Source organism: Brienomyrus brachyistius, chromosome 23 (genome assembly GCF_023856365.1).
Source record: "Brienomyrus brachyistius isolate T26 chromosome 23, BBRACH_0.4, whole genome shotgun sequence".
Classification (NCBI taxonomy): Eukaryota; Metazoa; Chordata; class Actinopteri; order Osteoglossiformes; family Mormyridae; genus Brienomyrus; species Brienomyrus brachyistius.
In genome coordinates, this window is record NC_064555.1 from 21,552,296 (window position 1) to 21,576,706 (window position 24,411).

The 24,411-nt window shown below is 42.2% G+C and overlaps 1 protein-coding gene across 3 annotated transcripts in view; it reads left to right on the forward strand.

Annotated features, from left to right (window-relative positions):
* The first annotated feature begins 18,734 nt into the window (after positions 1-18,734).
* The window catches only part of kcnk9 (potassium channel, subfamily K, member 9), a 28,961-nt gene continuing 23,284 nt past the window's right edge, over positions 18,735-24,411 (forward strand). The window contains exons 1-2 of one of the 3 annotated variants that reach the window (XM_048994568.1): positions 18,735-18,795; positions 20,623-21,091. In XM_048994568.1, coding sequence (XP_048850525.1) covers positions 20,809-21,091 — 283 coding nt within the window. In that variant the 5' untranslated portion in view covers positions 18,735-18,795; positions 20,623-20,808. Of the gene's footprint in view, positions 18,796-19,293; positions 19,929-20,508; positions 21,092-24,411 lie in introns of those variants that run through there. The other 2 variants (XM_048994567.1, XM_048994566.1) reach the window with 2 other exon arrangements.

Here is a 24,411-nt window from a genome sequence, read left to right on the forward strand (position 1 = left end):
GCGCTGGGAACAGTGATGCTTTGGAACTTCTGCTGGATGCAGTCGCCACAGGGTTACCAGTCACTGGTTGCTTGAGGCCAGGAACAACATTGTAAGGAGGCAGTGATTGATATCGCACGACAGTCCCATCTCTAGTGCACTCTGAAGCACCATTGCTCGCAGCTCTACCTCATTCATCTCCACACCTTGTCTGACGCCATTGACTTTTGGCTTCTCCGCGGTCCATGGCGGCGCTGAATGCGTTCAGTCTTTCTAGCTGTCCGAGGCAGTAGGTGTGGATAGACTCTGTCCTAGAGAAGAGGCGTACGAAGCCGCTTCTGTGAAAGATTCCCGGCGCAGAATGGTAGGACGCCTTGGTTCCTTTTTACATGTTATATGTGGCTATACTTCATTTGCTTTGGTGGGGAAAGATGCTAATTTATTAAAATGGTTCTGGTTTCCACTTTTTCCTTGGTTCTTTGCGCTTCAGCTTCTTGAAATGCCAGCAGGCATCCAAAGGACAAGTATGTACAGCGCTGCTCTCGTCTTCATTTCTGTACATAATGAAAGTGAAGCTGTGTGACCCCTACAAATAAAGCCTTTGTTGTTCTTGAGAGCCCTATTTCCAGCTGACATATAAAACAATCCTATAGTGGCAAGCAACTGCAATGAGCTCATCCTCCAAAACGCCTTCTATGATGTCTGATTAATTTTAGTAATAGAATTCAATTTGCTAAACATGATGCTGTTTTAACCAAAGTGTAGATCAAATTGACAAGCAGTACGAAAACGTGAAAACCAATTATAAAGATAAGGGCTCTCGAGATGAGAATATAATGGCCCATAATCTTGATGCATTAATAATATTGTGTCACTTTGGATGTTGAAGCCTGGGTCTTGAACCTAACAAGGCACTGAACCGTCGCCGTGGTGATAAAGTAAGATGACCTTGCTGCCTGCCTTCGCAAATCAATATGGACCTGCTCGTTACTAGCGTCTGTTCGATTGGTCTCAGCATCCTGTGCTGACCATCCTCAATCTCCTTGTCACCTCTGAAACAATAGCCTGCCGTCTAGCCTAGCGCCAGCACCCAGAATCAATCTCCTTAGCCCCAGTTAGGCAGAGTTACTTGCACCTTGCGAATCAATTTGTGAAACTGTTATTGCTATTTTTGCCAATATATATAAAAACATGCTATAAATATACACGTGTTCAGGAGTGCTCTTTAATTATTAAAGTGCTGGCTTTGATCTACAGAAAATGAAGCAAAGTTAAGTCTGGTACCCACCTTGAGGGCATAATCTCCTGGAATTTCAAATTGATGGTCAATTCCTTAGCTACACCGATTCTTAATGTCCTTTATAAAGAAGGTATGTAACAGCACATTATGTATGACATCACACTCGACAAAGTGTGAATGAAGACATCCACTTTGCTTGTTTATTGTAAAATGCACTGTATCATTTCATTTTCAGCATTAGAAGTACATTTAACTATTGTAATAACCACCGTAATATGTAGTATTTTATTACAATATGCGGGGAAATTTATTACTTATAAGCTGTTTGCAAAATGCAATTACACAATTGTGAACATTTTTAAATTTTGTTGTTCTTACATAATATGGTGATATTACCATAATGTGTTGTTACAAGGTAACGGATAATTCAGTATGTGGCCATGTGTCTGCCCCGGTTCTGCCGTCTCACATCAGTACAGCCTTAAGAGCCACTTCCAGCTAATGTGGTAATTACTCCCAGTGCAACTTCTCAGGTGGCTTTAGACGTTCACATGTGTGAGTCGATGCCCTTGTTCGTCTTGTTTGGCATGTTATTCTATTCATTATGAATCGCCCAAAATGTCAACAGGATACTTGTCCTCGATAATGCAGAAAGCTCCTCGGCTGAAAGAGACCCTGCGGTTCGGAGGCGATTGGCTGAGGTTTGCGAAAGGGAGGCACCACCTGTCAGACACCCTGAACACAATCAGGTGTCATTCACAGCTGCTGTTTATCATACATGAAACAACCCCTGGTACCTGCATTTGATTCAAGTGGGAATAACGTACAAGTGCTCGTGTGTGTTATCAAAGAAGCAACGACACAGAACGTCTTTAGTACTGTAAACTCTAAGCTGGGGGCCCTCTGACCATTTTGAATAGTCAGTGTAGGTTTAGTAAGATCCAGAGTCATTTATTACTGGGTACGATTGGAAAATAACTGATGATATGTGGATGGAGTTAGTGCAAGAGATACAATGCTTGTGTCTGGGAGCCTGTAATGCTTAGCTTATAAATACTAGATAATTATCTGAGCATAAATGATAAATATGTTAATAAAAGGATCAGCCATTGGCAACTGGTGCAAGGAAGATCACTGAAAGACTTAGGAAGGAGATGCCTGAAGGAGGAAGTTTAATATATTTAGTAAGGTTATATTCAGGCTGTTCCTCTAGAGATGAAAAACTAAACATCAGGATCGCAGTGCCTGACTGTTAGCAGGAGCGAATGATGACCGCCGGCTCGCTCTGGAACCCGCCTTGCCCACCCAGATCTTCACAGGTTTTCTGTTTTATTTCGATTTCAAAGCTGATGTTTGCACTTTTTAGATCTTTCTGTCTTTAAGCTTCCCAAAAATTTTGGTAGTTTTTTTTTTCCATTCTTCTGTCCCCTCTGCTTCCACCCCTTAATTGATATAAAATCATACTGTGACCTCTTGAAATAGAATTTAAGCATCCTTTGTGGCTTGTGCTTCAAAGTGAGAATTACACCGTGTATACGCTCTTATCAATGGAAGCCATACTTTTGATTTTGACTTCTGGCCTTGACACAGTTCTACTGCGGGCTAATAAGCAAACTAATGGTGAAAGGGATTACTGAGATAGTGGGTACAGAGAGCTCATATAACTGAAAAGGTGCGTGCCCTCCATTTGTGCCATGCAGAACAAGAAATGAAAAGAATTGGATACCTCAGAGTACCCTTAGGAAACAGACCGTAACAATAGCACAGTCTAGCCATTTCCATTGTTGGGCTATTGATGGGTATCAGAACCACTGATATGTCTGTACATGTTCTACATGTTTAGGATTTATGGATAACTACTTCTACGAATGCAATGTCTATAAGAATCCATGAGCACATTCATAGCGCATCATAATGCATTTGTAAAGCATTATAAACATGGCTATAAATATGTATACTCATTATAATATACATTATAGCCATGTTTATTATACATGCTTTATGAAGCTCATATCTATAATGCACTATAGATACCTTCATAACGGAGTACAAATCATCCTTAATTCTTATAAAGACCGCTATACAGTAATGCATTATGAAGGTGTCTATAGTGCATTATAGATGAGAGCTTCAGTGGCACTTACGAAATATTATAATCAGCACTACAATTCCTTATGACTAATGGCTTATGACAAGATGTTGTAATGCTTTATTAATTCTTATATCCACCATTATAATGCATTACGAAGGTACCTATAGTGCATTATAGATGAGAGCTTCCAGTAAAGTGTTACCATTTTATGTATTTTATGGGATACAGAGGATTGTAGAGAGCTTGTGTGGGAAGGTGTCCCGTGCCTCACATTAGATGGGTTAGGGCCTGTTTGCTCATGTGTTTTCAAGATGGATGTCAGTGATTCCTGTTCGGGAATACACTTCAGCGATCTGCACAGTGCTGCCAAAACCAGTGCTTAGATTCATTATGTTGATATCAAGGGATGCGAACCCGGGATGCTAACACATCCATCTTACATCCTGGTAATCACATACCGGTTAGAGCTAAGGAATCAGGATGCTGGGATGACAGATTGAGTGCTTATACCCCGATCATGATTTGCATCGTCTCAGTATGATCACTGGCAGCAACATTTAGGAAAGGTTACCGCTAACTCATAGGAACAGGGTTAGCGGCTGCATGCTTCATAGAAAAGCCTGTATTTTACACTGAATATACGCATTGTTCTGATACGCTGTACTGGATAAGTTGTTGGATGATGATTATGTGTATACTCTGCTTAATATTAATACCTTTGTGCATGTCACAAACATCATGTGTCCCTTAAATCATTCCCCATAAAATAACACCCTTTGTGACTATGAGAGCACTATCATTGTATCGGTCCACACTGTCAGGTTTTAAAGTTTTCTTCATGATACCGTCAGTCTGTGCTGGGTTCAGTCTTTCACATTAACATTTACCAAACGTTGTGCAGATTGTCTGTCTGCCGTGTACTGCTCTGTGACATGTTGCGACATTTGCCACGTGCACTTAGCCTTTGCCCGCCCGCGTGTGCTGTCTCTGAGGACCATCCCAAAAACATCCTACCTATTAATAGCAAGCCAGATGGATTTGGTGCTGTCCGAATATCTTGTGTCGTATAGACATTTGCTACTTGAGTTAATTTTTCCTTGAAAAAGGTCCAGTCATTACAAAATCATCACCTTCACATTAATAGAAGCTGCCGACAAAACTTACTATTTCACACCTCCTCCGTCAACACCTGAAGCTGTGAGATAATGTGTGAGATTACTATAGTTACTCTGACTGCGGCTATATTTAGACTCAGTGCCAGTTATATAAAGAAAATAAAGGTGCTTGGTTCAAGGGAAGGTTCAGAACTCATTAAGGAGAATGGAGCCCGTAGGTGGAGTTTATGGGGCGTGTCACAGGACCCAATGGCGTCCCAAAGACGCGGCGAGTGACCACTGGCCCATATGTGCTGAGCTGGGGAGGGAGATTACAGATGGATGCAGTGGGTATTGAAGTAGCTGAAAGGCTGTACAACAATTTTTGAGGGAAGATTCTACCAGCTGAATAGCCTGCCCCCCCCCCCCCCCAAATAAATAAATAAATGACCTCACCCCTGTAAGAACAACCTCTGTATAGCTACTGCTTATCAGAGGCTGAATAGTTGATTTAAAAATGTGCTTAAAGCCCTCCAGGGACAGTCATACTTCTGCCACCATCTGTTCCGCTTTGAATTACGACTGTGGGATCCGAGGAGGTCTGACATCTACAGGCAGCCCAGTGGTCCTGTCACCTGAAGGGGTTACAGAAACATCACTTATAGGATCAAAAGTCATTTTCTCCCTTAAGCCTTTACAGCTTTTTACAAGAGGAGCAATTGTCCTTTTTAATAGCTGTTGGTGCTTGAAACGTTATAAATGTCCCTAAATGTTTTAATGTTCTAATATTCTCAGATATTTCCGAATCGTAGTTTTTTTTTTTTTTTTTTTTTTTTTTTTTTACAGCTGCTTAACTCTTAATTGAAACTGCCAGCCTTAATAATTGTCTCATCAGAAGAGGTTACAACGTTTTTATATGGATTCTAAAGTTGGCTTCCACGAAAAATCCAGAGGACTTCTCATTCTCATCGTCAGGTTAGAGACGGTACATTCCCAGGCAGGTGTCAAGACGACTGGACCAGAATTATGAACTACAGAAAGACATTAGGCAAAATAAGGGTAGATTTAAAAAATGTAAAACACAGATTCAACTGATCATCTGACTACTTACAACTCAAAATTCACGCCATGAAGCTAGAGCAAGGAGAGACCCCACAAAAATTTTATTAATGTACGTTTAAATATAAAACGCATTTACCTTAATATTGCCTAGTAGGTCTGACGTGTTCCCACAATTTCTCATTTTGACAAATAATGTTCTCAATTTCTTGGCGCTACATGTAAACATATCATTCATTTTTTAAATCCTCTATTTATTATCAATTAGTTAGGACTATAATGCCAGCAGTATATCACCAGTGTGCGGGGGCCAACCCGCCCCCCCCCACCTCGGTCATTTCTGGTTGCCCCACGTGAGATGTGTCTCCTTAATAGTTTACTTTTAATGCTCTGATTTGCGTGAGCACAGACCCCCCTGCCGTTCCATACTGGGGAACAATTAGTACTCAGCATTTCACTGCAGCATTTGCAAGGAGCCTGATTTAATGTATTGCTGCGATCACTTCATGCCTGGTAATTGTGTGCGTCCACTTCCTGCCTGACATTGCCAGCGATGACTAGGGAAACCTTTACATGCACACACCTTCCACCGTATTTCACACAGATGCAACCCATTTGTACTGTTTTTTTCAAAAAAAAAGCTTGTATGTACACTCACTTTATTAGGGTCATTATACTAATACTGGGTAAGTTCCCCCTTTGCTCTCGAAACAGCCTCAATTCTCCATGGCATGGATTCCACAAGATGTATGAAACATTCCTTTCAGATTCTGGTCCATGCTGACATGACCGCATCACACAAATTCTGAAGAATTGTCAGCTGTACATCTATGCTGCGAATCTCCCATCCTACCACATCCCAGAAGGCGACTGGAGAACACTGAACTCACTGTCTTTTTCATGAGACCAGTTTGAGTGACTTTTGTTTCGTGACTCGGTGCATCATACTGGAATCAGCCATTAGATGATGGGTAAATTGTGGCCATGAGTGGAGGCACTTGATCAGCAAGACCACTGGCCAAGCCTGGACTGTTGACACAAGGCAGGTTGGGTCCATGGATTCCCACTATTGATCCCAAATTCTGACCCTACCATCTGTGTACCTCAGCAGACATCAAGATTACCTGACCAGGCTACATTTTTCCAGCCTTCAGCTGTACCGTTTTGATGAGCCCAAGCCCAGTATAGCTTTACCTACCTGATTTTGACTGACAGGAGCAGAACCCAACATGGTCTTCTGCTGCCGCAGCTCATCCAGCTGCGTTTTCTGTTGCGTATTCTGAGATTATTTTCTGCTCACCACAGTTACTGTAGCCTTTTTGTGGACTCGAACTGATCCGACCAATCTCCTCTGACAACTCTCATCAGCAGACCACCTTCCATCTACAGAACTGCTCCTCACTGAATGCTTTTTGTTTTTCTCCATGAGTGTTTGTAGGTATAAATTCTTGAAGTGTTGACTATATAGTATTTGTGTGTGAAAACCAGGTTGTATCATCATGTCATTAAATCCTCGGAAACTGAATGAGAAAGACAGAGTGTCTTAACAATTAAGTAAATGCCTGAAATGTTTTTCCTTTTTCTTGTAAAGAGCGTGGAAATTAGATGAATTCCAAATATATTTTGAAGTGAGCCCTCTACCTTCTGGGAGACAGATGTTTGTCTGTTTATTTATTTGGCCATTTTTCTGCTAAGCATAGGAATTTATGTGGGCAGTTCCGATTACCTGGGGAAAGCAAAAGCCTACATCTCAGTGTTAACAACATTTTAGCTGAGGAAGCCATGGAAGATACTGAGATAAGAAGTCTAACTGGGTTTTAATGAACTCTTTGTCTCTGGTCCAAGTAATTACCTATAAATTGCTCTAAGGAGGCTAATTGTATGCCACGGGTGTTTAATTCCCCTTGTAAACATATTTCTTGCTTCCCAAACTCTAAAACATCCTAACCCATTACACAAAAGTTAGACATAAAGCCCAAATGTCACTTTTAGCTAAAATGCTTAAAGAAATAATGCATGTTTAATTGCAGACATTTGTTTGAAGCATGATTCCGGACCAAACAAAAGTCATCCATTAGCATTTCTCTTTATTTATGTTTCCAACTACTACCTATTTTTTTATAGTGCTGCTAGTTCTGCATCCAATCTGTGGTGCCCCTTGCCTTGTACCCTGCACTTCTTGGAACTGGTTGCATGCTAAATTGCGACCCAGGAATGGATAAGTCCATGGATGGATGGATGGAGTGAGTGAATAAGTGATGAGTGAATGTGTGAATGAGTGAGTGATATTTCTGACAAGTCATATAAACTATAATGCTAAAAATATTGGGACGCCTGTCTTTACGCACACATGAACTTTAATGACATCCCATTCTTCATACATAGGCTTTAATATGGAGGTGGCCCACCCTTTGCAGCTATAACAGCTTCAGCTCTTCTAGGAAGGCTGTCCACAAGGTTTAGGAGGGTGTTTATGGGAATTTTTGACCATTCTTGCAGGAGAGCATTTGTGAGGTCAGGCACTGATGTTGGACGAGAAGGCCTGGCTCGCAGTCTCCACTCTAATTCATCCCAAAGGTGTTCTATCGGGTTGGGGTCAGGGCTCTGTACAGGCCAGTCAAGTTCCTCCACACCAGACTCGCTCATCCATGTCCTTATGGACCTTGCTTTGTGCACTGGTGCGCAGTCATGCTGGAACAGGAAGGATCCATCCCCAAACAGTTCCTACAAAGTTGGGAGCATGAAATTGTCCAAAATGGCTGAGAAAGCTGTAGCATTAAGAGTTCCTTTCACTGGAACTAAGGAGTCAAACCCAAAATCATCTATCAGATTGCCAGACAGAGAAGCATGAGTCATCTCTCCAGAGAAAACATCTCCACTGCTCTAGAATCCAGTGGCAGTGTGCTTTACGCCACTGCCTCTGACACTTTGCATTGCACTTGGTGATGTAAGGCTTGGATGCGGCTGCTCGGCCATGGAAACCCATTCCATGAAGTTCTTTATGCACTGTTCTTGAGCTAATCTGAAGGCCACACATTTGGAGGTCTGTAGCTATTCACTCTGCAGACAGTTGGCAACTTCTGCACACTGTGCGCCTCAGCACGCGTTGTCCCCGCTCTGTGATTTTACGTGACCTACCACTTTGTAGCTCAGTTGCTGTTGTTTCCAATTGCTTCCACTTTGTTATTATACCACTAATAGTTGACTGTGGAATATTTAGTAGCGAGGAAATGTCACAAATGGACTTATTGCACAGGTGGCATCCTCTCACGGTACCACGCTTGAATTCAATGAGCTCCTGAGAGCGACTATCACAAATGTTTGTAGAAGCAGTCTGCATGCTTAGGTGCTTAATCTTATACAATTGTGTCTATGGAAGTGATTGGAACACCTGAGTTTAACAATATACTTTTACAATATAGTGTATGTTTAAAGTGACTCTGTTCTCATGGATCCTACACTGCAACAAAGTGAGTTTCTTCAGCATGACATTGTTTATTACGTTAATCAAACTTGGGCTTGAAAACGTTACCCAGCTGAGTTAGCAAGTCACACATTTAAACTGCATTACTACCCACACATTAGTTCTGGAATTTATTTAAAGATCACAGCGCTCAGAAAATAAGGCCTTTGCTGACTCAGTTTAACTTAAGTTTTTAAAATATTGCTTTAATTACACAGATACCCACTGGTGCTCTTACACTTGTTGGATATGTTAAATGCTAAACTAGAGCTTCATGGGAAACATTACTTAATCACTTAGACAATACAAACACACAGTAATTCGCTGTTGGTCATTTATTTGAATAAGAAAAAATACTAATGAACGGCTTTTTGTGTGCATGTGTGTCCAGTTATGTTCTCCCTGTGTAGTAAAGGGTTCCTCTTACGGTCCAAAGCAGTGTGTCCCGACTTAGACCTTGGTGACCCCCACACCGGGAGCCAGAAGTGAGCAAAAATGCGGACTGTCTGGGGGTCCCTGAGAACCTGATTGGGAAACATTGGTCAAAAGGCTGGTCTTTCTGGATTGGCAACAATGTGTGATTCTGCGTGTAAGTGGATAGCCTTTGATAGGCCGGTATTCGCTCTGTTCCCCGCCTTGTCCCCCGCGCTTCCTGGGGCTTCTAGGTCACGCTAAATAACAGCACCGGTATTTTGGGCATGTTAAAGGTAGGCATGCTCTTCTTAATATATCTACTCGCCATTTTCCATTCTTCCAACGCAGGGTCACAGTATGCCTGGGCAGGTATGTGGCTCAGCAGTGCTGCTGTCTAGCAGGTCACCACTTCCAATCCCATGATCAGCACAGTAGTCATATCGCTTTTGGGCCTCTGCGTTCTCGGGTTCTGGATTGATGGCTCACCCTGCGCTCAGACCTCAAGCTTCCCTGTATCTCACAGGAGAGCAAGAAGGGATTTGTGAGAAGCGAGGACATCTTCCGTACTCAGGAGCCTACAGATGTAATATAGTATCGTCATTAACTCAAGAAACATTTCGTCTGTGACGAAGCTGGCGCTGAAAATGACTAGGGGAAGACGTCAGGAAGTGAAAAAAGCTCTCAGCAACCTGAAAAATAACACAGACCAGATATTGAGGAGCACACACCCCCCCCCCCCCGGTTTGTTGTATACACTCCCCCCGGTTTGTTGTGTACCCCCCCCCCCCCCGGTTTGTTGTGTACCCCCCCCCCCCCCCGGTTTGTTGTATAACCCCCCCCCCCCCTTGGTTTGTTGTATACACTCCCCCCGGTTTGTTGTATACACCCCCACCCCCCCCCCGGTTTGTTGTATACACATACCCCCCCCTTGGTTTGTTGTATACACTCCCCCCGGTTTGTTGTATACACTCCCCCCGGTTTGTTGTATACACCCCCACCCCCCCCCGGTTTGTTGTATACACATACCCCCCCCTTGGTTTGTTGTATACACTCCCCCCGGTTTGTTGTATACACTCCCCCCGGTTTGTTGTATACACTCCCCCCGGTTTGTTGTATACACTCCCCCCGGTTTGTTGTATACACTCCCCCCGGTTTGTTGTATAACCCCCCCCCCCCCCCCTTGGTTTGTTGTATACACCCCCCCGGTTTGTTGTATACACTCCCCCCGGTTTGTTGTATACACTCCCCCCCGGTTTGTTGTATACACTCCCCCCGGTTTGTTGTATACACTCCCCCCGGTTTGTTGTATAACCCCCCCCCCCCCCCTTGGTTTGTTGTATACACTCCCCCCGGTTTGTTGTATACACTCCCCCCGGTTTGTTGTATACACTCCCCCCGGTTTGTTGTATACACTCCCCCCGGTTTGTTGTATACACTCCCCCCGGTTTGTTGTATACACCCCCCCCCCCCCCAGTTTGTTGTATACACTCCCCCCGGTTTGTTGTATACACCCCCCCCCCCGGTTTGTTGTATACACCCCCCCCCCCTTGGTTTGTTGTATACACTCCCCCCCGGTTTGTTGTATACACCCCCACCCCCCCCCGGTTTGTTGTATACACCCCCCCCGGTTTGTTGTATACACCCCCACCCCCCCCCGGTTTGTTGTATACACCCCCCCCGGTTTGTTGTATAACCCCCCCCCCCCTTGGTTTGTTGTATACACTCCCCCCGGTTTGTTGTATACACCCCCCCCCCCCCTTGGTTTGTTGTATACACTCCCCCCGGTTTGTTGTATACACACTCCCCCCGGTTTGTTGTATACACTCCCCCCGGTTTGTTGTATACACCCCCCCCCCCTTGGTTTGTTGTATACACTCCCCCCGGTTTGTTGTATACACCCCCCCCCCCCCTTGGTTTGTTGTATACACTCCCCCCGGTTTGTTGTATACACACTCCCCCCGGTTTGTTGTATACACTCCCCCCCGGTTTGTTGTATACACCCCCACCCCCCCCCGGTTTGTTGTATACACCCCCCCCGGTTTGTTGTATAACCCCCCCCCCCCTTGGTTTGTTGTATACACTCCCCCCGGTTTGTTGTATACACCCCCCCCCCCTTGGTTTGTTGTATACACTCCCCCCGGTTTGTTGTATACACCCCCCCCCCCCTTGGTTTGTTGTATACACTCCCCCCGGTTTGTTGTATACACCCCCCCCCCCCTTGGTTTGTTGTATACACACTCCCCCCGGTTTGTTGTATACACACTCCCCCCGGTTTGTTGTATAACCCCCCCCCCCCCCTTGGTTTGTTGTATACACTCCCCCCGGTTTGTTGTATACACTCCCCCCGGTTTGTTGTATACACACACCGGCTGAGTTTGTTGTATACCCCCCCCGGTTTGTTGTATACACACTCCCCCCGGTTTGTTGTATACACACTCCCCCCGGTTTGTTGTATACACACTCCCCCCGGTTTGTTGTATACACTCCCCCCGGTTTGTTGTATACACACTCCCCCCGGTTTGTTGTATACACTCCCCCGGTTTGTTGTATACACACTCCCCCCGGTTTGTTGTATACACTCCCCCCGGTTTGTTGTATAACCCCCCCCCCCCCCCTTGGTTTGTTGTATACACTCCCCCCGGTTTGTTGTATACACTCCCCCCGGTTTGTTGTATACACACACCGGCCGAGTTTGTCAAACACAACGGACCTGAAGGTGAGGCCACCTGCACATACGTGCGATCAAACCAGCGACAGGACAGATGCAACAGGACAGATGCGACAGGACAGATGCGACAGCACGCAGAGCATGTGACGGAACGGAATGCGCTAAGGGTGCTTAATGTGCAGCCATCAGAAGACATATGGCCAAAACAAAACACTACAGGTTCGCAATTACAGTACATGTCCTGTGTGCTTCCTCACTTTATTCAGAATAATTGACATTTGCTTATATTAATTTCAATCTTACTATTTCTTTACAAATGTAAAAGTCAATAGTAGCAGAAACACCGGCAATGGGAATTAGCCTAAGTTAATGGTAAAAAGTGTATGAATGTTGTTTCCACCCGCTTTCATTCCATTCTGATGATGTAATTTCAGTTCTACCTTCATGTGTGTACAATAAAAAGCCATTCAATGTGTCCTACATGTGTGTTTTTATGGTGTCCCTTAGGGCCTCCTGCACTTATTCAGCTGGCAGACTGGACTTAATACCTTGCTGATAATGCCTGATAAGCGGAGCCCCTGGTCCGCGGCACCACTTGTATTATTTTACAGCACATCTCGCTTGTTCACGATTTCCTGTTTTCTATTGTATTGTTGGCATATTCACCAGTTCTGAGGATATCGTCCCATATTAGCCCTGAAATTCGAAACGGAGGACAAAAGGGCGAGTGATTCTGTGGAAATCCACAGGCCTCCTCATCACAAATCATTTCATCAGTTAATGCCTCTTTGCAAATACATTTCATGTTCTGCGTGATGTCAATTTACTTTAATTTTGAGCAGTGGATGTGAAATTGATTCTCCCCTTGCTTCTGCTGTGATTTATATGGCACAAAGAAAATCCTCTTTCCAGTTTTCCCTTTTGCTTGGACGTTGAAAAATATATATAGGAGACTACTTTGACATGCATACCTAAAACGGACACAAGAATGCTATACTTGTTTGAAATATCTACTCTAAAGCTGCTTTTTTCCCCCACAAGTACATTCAAATTTAATTTCCTGTCTGAAGTAATATTTTGAGAAAAAAAACAGGTGAAGAACTAAAATAATATATGGATGCAGCTAAAGTTACTGATGTAAAGAAATGCTTGAAGCTGCTTAAAATAAGTAGGATTATATATATTTAAATCAGAAAGTCAAGCATAAATCATATAGATCTTACTTAACAAAGGTTTTAATGCTTAGTTTTTTTCGGCTGAAGGCGAAGAAAATTTATTTTCTGTTTGATTTGTTAGTTTCTTGCACTGCAACGAAAAAGGCCATTTAAATAATCAAGCATAGCCAAATATGTAAATTAAGTAAAATGCTAATATTTCCTGAATAAATTGTTTCCTCAGCTCTGCATCATCACCACTCCCCCCCCCCCCCCCACCCCCCACACACACACTGCATTATAACAGAAAGTAAGCAAAAATATAGCATTTTAATGATTCTTGTGATGCAGAGATTTGTTGGTGACTAACAGAGATAATGAGATCTTGTAGTGGAAGGGTGATAAATAAATGAAGGTGCTGAAGAAAAGGTGAGTTTGTGGTTCGTCAGGAAAGATGCAAAAAGATTTTCCATTGGCTGTATCTCACTTGTCCAGTCAATCCAGCTTCGGCTGTCTGTCTGCACTCTCTTCTACAGTTCATGCTATCTTGCCTGTCTGTGTCCTCCCTGCTATTCAAAAAGCAGTTGTATCTGTGTGTGTATGCATGTGTGAAATTGCTGTTCCATAGACCCGCATCCTGCCCTGGGATAGGCTCTAAATCACTGTGACTCCGGCTGGATAAGAAGGTACTTAAAATGGATCGACTGTCCATGCTTGTAACTCCATAGGCTGCCAGTAAAATTTGGAGTTGGTTATACCAGAATCTCTCGGCTGAGACAGACATTGTGAATGAAATCAGCCATCGATGTTGTTTACATCAGTGTTTCTCAGCCCAGTCCTTGAGGACCCTCAGACGGTCCACGTTTTTGAGGAGCAAAACCACGGACCGTCTAGGGGTCCCCATGGGTTGTGTTGAGAAACACTGGTTTACATCACACTTGACATCCAGCTGTGTCGGATTTTAAGGCCCTTAGTGGACATTTCACAAGGAGCAAATAGATACCTTAATTTTTTAGAGAGGTGATGTCCTCGTATCATTGGGGGGGGGCGGACCTGGGACAGTCTAAAAGCAGGAATACAAGCCCCTGACAATCAAAGAGCCTATCGCTTAGGAGGTGAATTAAACTTCAAAGGGATGAATAATGGAAATATCTGACCTGGGTTGGGTGGGGGATGATGGGTAATCTGTGTGCGGACAGGGTTTGTGCTTCCGGCCTAAAGAAAAATGCACCTCTGTGCTGAGAGATGAGTTAAACTCCAAAATCTTTCAGTTAAAGGGATAATGCCATTAACTCTAATGAAAATGTACGACACAGGGGCACCTTGGAAGCAATGGATTGTGATTTTTAGAAGCCTTTATTTATTGTCATTTTGCACAGGGAGACATTTTAACAAATACATTCTGCACTGGTTTTACACAAATTTCTTTTTTTTTTTTTTACACTTTATACAGGATGAAATTGCTGGAAAATATGCGACTTCCCTCTAACAAACTTTCATTTTTGAATATGAAATATGAAGCTCTATTATAAAAACAGCGAACAACTGCAGTGTTTACATTGAGCGGTCCTATTATTAGGTACACCTGCCTATTAATGCAAACAGTCAGCTCATCCAAAGTGACAATCATGCAACTGCAGCTGAATACATACAGCACACAGAGAGAAGGTAGGCAGGCTCAGTACTGCGGGGCTGAGAATCTGAGTGGCTAAGACACGTGACCTAAACAATCTTTTTTTTCCCTTTTTTTCTTTTCCTTTTTTCCCTTTTTTCCCTTTTTTTTAAAGATTTTTAAGTAATCTTAATGGTGATGTGATTGTTGGCACCAGATGTGGTGGTTCCAGCATCTCCGAACCAGCCACCCACCTGGGAATTTCACACCCTACACTTTACAGAGAATGGTGTACTGAACGAAAAAAAGAGCATCCCATCAGTAGCCAGTCTGTTACTGAAAAAACCTTTTCAATGAGAGCGGTCAGAGGACAACGGCCAAGCTCATTTAAGCTAACAGGAAGTGGGAAAGATAACAGCTCGGTATGACAACGGTGTGAAGAAATGCATCTCCGAACACAAAAATGGTTAAAGCTTGATGTTGTTCTGGAGATATATGGGAGTCCTACGTGGTACTAGCTAGATGTGCCTAACAAAGTGGCCGCTGATTGTATATTAATAAGCAAAGCAATCTTCTACATGTGTTCAGTTGATGGACTTTTCAACCACGTGAAGCTGTGATGTTAATCAAAACTGTAATGGGACTCCTGGTAAGAAAGCAATCGTTTGTATTGCACTAATGGTGGTGGAACTTCAATGGATGGTACCCGTCATTATCAAAACCATTCTGGGCTACATCTGTATGACAAGACACACTGTATCTCACTGTATTTATTCTCTGCCTCATGCATCACCCCAGAGGCTTTTACATTTTAAATTACCAGTGAGATCGTGGAGATAAACAATGGTATTTCATTGTCATCGGTACAATTTGTTGCCTGTTTGAAATGTTGCTTTGTGTTTTTGTGTCAAATGGTGCAGGGCAACACTGAATAAAGGTTTTAATTACTCTGATAGGAGTAAACCACCACTTGTTATAGTGCCTGATGATGACACTTGAGTATTTGTAGTAAAATACTGGTGTGTGTGTGTGTGTGTGTGTATATATGTATATATATATATATATATATGTGTGTGTGTGTGTGTGTGTGTATATATGTATATATATATATATGTATGTATATATATATATATATATATATATATATATATATATATATATATATAGAACCTTAGAGAATATTGAAATACTTAGCATTCACATACGTTAAAGATCCATTGCAGTTTCTATCTTTCTATCTTTTCACCATTTCTATCATGCCGAAACTGATTGAGGGTTTTATTCGTACGCCTTTTTATCCCCTTCTGTTGTGTCAGTGCTTTCAAATTTTATGCTAAATCAAAACCTTAAAAAATGTGCTCAAACCTTTGCTGGCCTGAGCTCTTGTGAATAGTCTCATATGTATGAGAACATTCCTATATAAACACCACTAAAATTATACTGCCTGCGGTAGACTGATAAAGCTTTCCAATCATGCGCCTTTTACCATCTGAATTTATCAACGACAATGAGCATTAAACAAATAACGTTCGGCTATCTATGGTATTATTAATACAATCAATCATGATTGGATCGTGCAGACACATGCAAGACATATTCTTCATTCTCACTGTCACCCTCTCTCCACAGCTAAAGTTTTGCCGATTCACACTTTTTTGCTGTAATCTCATATCATGGCAGTTTGTTTACCGGTATTACATATTTCCAGTAATTCAAGTATAGATTTTTGAGTGCAGGTTTGTCATATTGATAAAGCAATAATATCTGAATTGAAAAGTAATTTAAATTTTGCTGCTTGGTTGCAGTGCTTGCTCGACTTTAGAAAAAGGCAAAATTTCAATGGAAATAGCTGAAATTTTAATTTCCTCAGTGTTTTTCAGGCTCATAACCAGCTGTTTATAGGTAAGTAGGGGATACTAGGTATACTTGTGATGAACAAGTCCCTCCTTTACCTAGTCTTACCTAACCTTGTATTTAGCACAAGACTATTTATTAGTCGTGTAATATTTGCAGCATTCTCAGATCTGTAGATTTATTGGATAGAAATTGTCACAGCTACATCATCTGGTGTTGATTTAACTTAATTGCACTATTGTGACATACTGCTTACAGCCACATGTGAAGGCATCTTGTTAAAATCTTAATGGGTGTATGGTTAGTTATGAGTAAACTTTCCAGACAAATAAATGGTCTGACCTATGGGAAAAAATGTCCCACATGTTGGAGTTGGAGTCTAATCTGTTCAGTCCAGACCTTTTCAGGTCCAGAATACAGGACCCAAAGCACAATAGAGAGAAGAAGCTGTAACAACTCGGACCCATTATTCAGGACAGAAAAATTACACAGGGAATAACTGAAATCTAGGTTATAATAAATTAATGTTAAGTGCCTTGTTGGTGATGCTTTCTGCCTTTTGGAAAGAGGCAGACTGTCCTTGGATTTAAGCCATTTAAATTTTTAAGAACTGGCACCATCAACATATTAACAAAAGCTCTCTCTGTGTATTTGTCTAAAACGGGGAGCTGATATACATTAACCAGTAAAACAACACATGGTTCGCTGTGTGTTTACATGACCGTGCAATGCGATGTCTGTCTCCTGTTTTATACAAGCTACAATCCACAAATATAGGATCCATCGGGTGTTAAAAATACAACTTCTCCCAGAACACCATAGCCACGGATGCGTTTAAACAGTTGCTGTTATTAAACTTTCCATTTTACACTCATCTGAAAATATGTGCACTCCGTGGGTGTAATGGAGATGACTGGAATGAGAGAGAGAGAGAGAGAGAGAGAGAGAGAGAGAGAATAGCTAAATATAAAAACTTTAGATCCAGACATCAGTGATTATCAGAGAGGAGTGGATTCTAGACCAAAGTATTTATAAGGCATTCAACTAGGGAACTTGGTAGGTCTTACGCATGTGTATATACAGTAGAAATCTTCGATTTACTGTGCGGCTGATTCACCACTATTGGCTGCTGTTAGCAGATACACCTGTGAGCCTAGATGCCTGTGATCCTCCATATTGGCTTACCTCTAACCATTCTGGAAGTCCTTTTTTTTACCACTTTGTTTACTCAAGAATAACAAAACAAAATGTTCTGGGCTTCCACAGGGCTGATTTTGTTCATGCTGACCAATCTCTGCTAGAACCTGGCTAATCAATCCGAGGTGGACAGACAAAAAGTAACCTGTTGTCCTATTTCAACAAAATGGACAGTTTCAACTTCGGCAGATGATGAAACTTTAGCCGCAAAATAATCAGATATTTACATATTTAAAGTGACAGTACAGCATAACTGCTATGACGCTGATTTCAGGCAAAAGGCTAAGTAATGAACTTTAGCAAATGTAATGTTTTAAATTAGTTTGATTGGCAAATTACATTTATGAATTAGATTTATGCATCTACAAGGAAGTGCCCCGTTTAGTTTTAGCGTAAGAGAAGGGATTTCACAGAATAATGGAGCCAAAACTCTTCTATTTATTTATTCCATCCATCCATCCATTTTCCAAACCACTTATCCTACTGGGTCGCAGGGGGTCCGGAGCCTATCCCGGAAGCAATGGGCACCAGGGAGGGAACAACCCAGGATGGGGGGGCCAGCCCATCGCAGGGCACACTCACACACCATTCATATGCACATGCACTCCTACAGGCAATTTAGCAAGTCCAATTAGCCTCAGCATGTCTTTGGATTGTGGGGGGAAACCGGAGCACTCGGAGGAAACCCCACGATGACATGGGGAGAGCTTGCAAATTCCACACACATGTGACCCAGGCAGAGACTGGAACCCAGAGGTGTGAGGCAACAGTGCTAACCACTGCACCACCATGCCGCCCCGGTTTAGTTATTTTTTATTGCATAAATCGTGTTAAGTTAGACTTTTCCCATATAATTTAAATGCAAGATCTTCACCGAGTATCTTAATCTTACAGTGAGGATGCCAATTGCACCTACATTTGTCACTGAGGCACTCACGAACAGATTACAGAGGATCCACAGTTTCTGCAGTAAGTCTAATTAACTAATTTTTGGTTTGCAAATATATTCCCGCCGCAATTATGCGACCATGTTGCACCACGTTTACGGAGCGAAACATGCGCTCCGTGCAAATTAATAACCGCGAGAGCCTGAATTAAAATGATATAAAGTGCATGTAAAGCAATCCACACTGAAATGACTGCAAATGAGCTTAAAGGCATCGTATTTGTCAAACGTGGGTGAATCAGTTTCTGCAGCCGGGACATGCCGATCGCCAACGCCGAAATCATAGGTCCGTGGGAAATGCGTGGAGAACCATTTTAAGCGTGAAAACAGTCGCACCGTTCACCAACTCCGTTACCTCGATTTACCTCCGCATTTTCCTTTGGTTGCATGTGTGGAAAAAAAGCTAAGTTCACGTGACTGACGGTAACACCTCTGCTTATTTTAATATGTACATAAGTAGGAGTGGCTGATGTGAGGAGGGGGCGATGGAAGCTCCGGGAGTGCCAGGGATACCTAGGGGAGGCAGACGGATCACGGCGACCGCGTCCGCGTCCGGCAGGAGAAACTAACAAGGATGCGGCTTAAAATAGAAATATACACCCCACACCAGTCCGAATGACCTCTCTTGCAACTGACAACCCTTTAAGGAAGATACACTGCAGTGGTTAAAAATGACCAGTTAAAGAACACAAACGCTGTACCTGGACTATTACGTATTTTTTTTCTAAGTGCCTCGGAAAAAAAGTAACATTATTCCAGAATTTGAGGGCATCACTATCAACAGCAGAGAAACAAAGCCTTCCCTGTGTAATTCTGGTATTAGGGCGTATTCTTTTCCCAAACTAAAATCCGTATAAAAGCCTGACTAGACACTGTTGAATGCAACCAACGGGAGCCTGTATGAGAAATGCCGTGGAGTCTATGAAGTCTCCGTTTCAGTCTTGTTTTGTGCATTTTTCCAGGTTTGTTGGAGTCCAGCTGGTCTTTGCACGCCGTTACATGGACCTTGGGTACAGCGAATATCTAAAGGACGTCAAGGCGGTCCGCTGAAAGGCAAATGATTGACTTGCAATGGGGCTTCTTTAAAATGTTCACATCCGCGTCACTCCGTCCTGTATTTTATTTAATCTATATTTTCGAGGCAGGCGACCTTTAGGTAAGAATTGAAAACGAACGACGGGATATTTTATCAATGTGTCTGATGCCTGATTCCCTGATTCCAGTTTAACTGTGTTTGATCAGTTAAGCCCCACAGCGACTATCTAGAAAATCGCACAATTCGCGCCTGGTTTTCCTGCGCGACGCTCCTTAACTCACTGTATCACCTTGAGAATAAGTATATACTTTTCCAGATTATTGGCATATGGAGACTGTCGTGCCTGTTTGTTATAAATGAAGTTCATTTAACTTATCCAAAAACGAAAAGACATTAAAAAAAATCAGGAAAAGCCCGCGTCAATGCAAATGCAATAAACAGGTTGCTGTTTAAAACTGGAACTTCGAAAAAATGTACAAAGGTGCCCTTCCTGCCGAGCCTTCTTACGCCGTTAATACATCTCATATCATCAGGATGGCGCTGGAAAAATCTGAAAAAACTCGTTTAAAGATGAGAGTGAATACATAATTATTATAATATAAAAGACCAAGTTGCCATTATTATTTGTTTCAGCCCTTTATTAGTTCTCGGCATTTCTCTTGCACTCGGACAACCCAGGAAATCTCGTCGCTGCTTGTTAATGGCACTACGCACCGGGAGGACTTGCTTTGGGCAGATCTTGCGCAGAGTATCTCGGCTGCAGGGTACCTGGTCCCGGAGATCGAGCAGTCTCTTGTGTCTCTCTTCCAACCAGGAACAGGATCCGGGAGGCTGTAACAGGGACCACAAGCGTTGCTCCGGCGTCCATCACACCCACCACCATCAGCACCATTCTCTCTGTCAAACCGGTTCAGATCGCTGTCATAGCTTTCCCAAGTGCTGCGCCTTCCTGGAGGATCAGAGGGGACATGAACCCCTCACTCACCGGTTCCTGGTGGCCATGAAGCGGCAGAACGTGCGGACTTTGTCTCTGATTGTATGCACGTTCACCTACCTGCTGGTCGGGGCTGCGGTCTTTGATGCCCTAGAGTCGGATTTTGAAATGAGGGAGAAGGAGCAGCTGGAGGCCGAGGAGAAACGTCTCCAAGGGAAATATAACATAAGCGAGGACGATTATCGGAAACTGGAGACGATCATCATGGAGGCCGAACCCCACAGAGCAGGGGTCCAGTGGAAATTTGCTGGCTCGTTTTATTTTGCAATTACGGTCATTACAACTATCGGTAAGTTTCCACTTAAAGTTTTCCAGCTCATAGTAACTTGTGCTTTGCTTGAATACTTTTGTATTATATTACTAAAGTTCTTTTGACACATATATAGTAGTCAAAGACACATGAGACAAACAATAGCCAAAGAAGACCTAAAATTTTGTATAAACAGTAATTCAACGTCCAGCAACATGTTGATTGAACAAGTGCCTTTACATCTTCCGAAAGCAACACGTATGTAGCTTGCAGCCTTCTGATTATGTTTTCCTACCCGCAATCTCACATATAGTAATCATTTAGTAAATATATATTCTAAATTGATATGGGAAATGTGATGGAAAAGCTGACAGAATGAGTCGTATATAGCTTTTTACCACGTGTCGGACAGCCTACGTATTTTAGGTTTTCTTGAATCTATAAGCGAAAGACATCCAAGCGAGAAAGAAAAACGCTCGCTTTCCATATTTGTTTTCTGCATTGGATGCATAATTTGTAAAGCTTGATCTGAAGTTTAATGCTGGATAAATGTTTGGCACATCTTACTCACTTGAACAGCGTTACAGAGGATGGAGACGTATACATAAGGTTTATTACGCAGTCACATCAAGCGCTCCTTTGTCCGCTTCTCGCAGCCTCTGCTCGTGAATGCAAAATGTACAAGCATACAGTGTGAATCTTTTCATATAATCATAAATGTTCGTAATCTGTTTTCCCGTCACTCGTTCCCGTACCCCAGATTATTTCTCATCTACCGTTTATTTATTGGTGTTAATTTCTATTTTGAAGCTAAGTGCTAAAAATTTTTGTACAATATGTTTTACCGTAGATCCCAGTGATTTGCTTTATCGCGCGTTTATCGTGGAGTGTAACATGTAAATTGCGCACGGGTTATTGGCGGCCAAAGCCAGCGCACCCAGCTCAGCGCAAACGCGTGGTGCTGAAGAACAGCTCCAACACCAAAAAACCTGCGAGGGAAAGCCGTACAGATTTAGACCAACTGCTGAAATATCACTCAGCCCGCGCGGAGAAAATGCAGAAGCTACGTTAAAAGCAACAGCGCTAGTAGTACAAACAATTAAGGACGCGTTATGTACTCATTGCATTGCATTACTACTAAACATCAATAGCACGCTTTTCGTTTTTCTAACCACACTACATGACGTATGCTGTTAATGTAAATCATTCTCGAGAAAAAAGTACAAATTATCTATAACTTGTTGATTTATTTGACCTTAGTAAGTTTTTAGAAGCATGGTGGCATTTTTACCTATACAAAAAGCATATTCACAGAGTGTTAGTCATCTGATAATTCATGAAAAACACTGTACATTAAGAAGTATATATCAGACCTGACTGTACAGGAGAGTTTTACCTATAGTTATTCGTGTTTCTTTCTCTTTTTTGTAACATTTCTTTATTCAGTCATACTTATGAACTTTCGACTTTGCAATGCTATTCCAGTTGCAGTATCAACGTTTAAAATGAATGTCTCAACTTTCTTGTTACCTTTTCTTGAAAAAGTGGAATGTGTACACACACACACACACACACACACACACACGCACACGCACACGCACACACACACACACACACACACACACACACGTTTCTTCATTCCTTTGATACAGCCTGCAAAGTGAATTCCGTCCCGTCTTGATCTACCAGAAAGACTGACAGATAACAGTTAATTGACAGTTAACTCACCATCCCCTTTTTCTCTTCTTCAAAGGCAAATAGTAATAAAGTGGATTTCGGGATTTTTTTAGATGATTGCTGGAAAATGTGACTATATTGTGCTGAAGACCTTTAGATCGTGACGTGTTTCTCGGCACATGCCTTTTTCTAAAAACTGATGTTGTGATAGATACAATGTGATGACTGCAATGTCATTCCAGATTCACACTCGCTATCCATCGGTGCTCGAGACAGGATTACTGGGGCCAAAAGGAGGAAATGGGCCGAGATACTCCACTGAAGCGCTTTTATACACAGAATGTCTCGTATCTTTAGCGATCATAATTGGAGCATAAATTCCTGTTGCTATTTCCTAATACTTACAGGCTGCTGCTCTGAAGAGATAAAGGGGCTCAAGAGCGCTAAACACTTTCAAAGTAATCAAAAAAAAATTAAGAACCTGTAATATAGGGTGATCTTTTCTGTTAATGTTATTGGTAACATTGTGATATTAAAGTACAAATTATCATCACAATTACGCACTTTTGAATTTTAGGAAGGAACTACAGTAAAATCAATAAGGAATGAAGAATTCAAAATGCAACGCTAAGTTAGTTAGTCAGTTAATGAATATTGTGTCTAAGTAATACGAGAAACAATTATGTACGTTATATTCTGTTAACGAATATAAACCCAGACTGAAAATATAATTTTTCATAGATTCAGTTAGTTCAGATCATTTGGGACATCATTGTACTCTAAATAGGCTTATTTTTACTATATTTGGGAAACGGTAAATCCGCAAAGGGTACCAGGTATGATATTAATAAAGCTTGTCAGTTTCACTTTGCTTCTGGCGTAGTGCTGTGGTGTAAATTTGCATCTTTATTCAGCACTAGCAGAGGGGGGCGGGGGGTCCTCGTAAGAGTCTGCTCTTCAGTTATACTGTGGGTGGCTCGTTTGCTTGGTCTCTCACCTACGCACAGTGGTGACACCTCTGCATTACACGGGGGAAGTTATTTAAAAATGGTATTATAAATAAACCTTAACAAAATTCAGTGGGAATGTTTAGCAGAGACCTCGTGTTCCTGATACTGAACGTTCGGTTTAACAGATAAGTTCCGCTTATAAGCAAAATGTTTGTCACTGAGCAGTTGTGCTGTGACTTTGCGTACTGTGGTTTTAAGATGGAAGTATATTTTGCTGTGTTATCTGATTGTTTTCTGTGTAGCAAAACAAGTATCTCAAAGACGCCGCGCTCATTGTCAGCATCTGTCTGGATCTGAATAGATGGATGTTTTCGGCTTTGCTCTCAGGTGAATCTCACTCAGGTGAGCGGGACTGCAGCTGAAAAGGGTGACACTCCGTGCTTTTTCAGTCTATTTGACGGAGGTTTCTGTTGTAGTTTCCCGTATTGAAATTGCACACCAACAGAGTTCAGTCACAACTGAGGTTTCAGTCAAAAGTGAATAAGCGAATGTCATCTGCATCTTTATATTCTTTCATTGTAAATGGCTTTGTTTCAATTTGTGTACCTGGCGATGCGATGGTCTTTTTTTGTTATCGCTACTATTGCTTGAATTTTTCAACTTTCAATTGCACTTTCAAAAGTAGACGTGCGGAATGCTAGCTTTCAACAAACAACAACAACAATTGCGCTT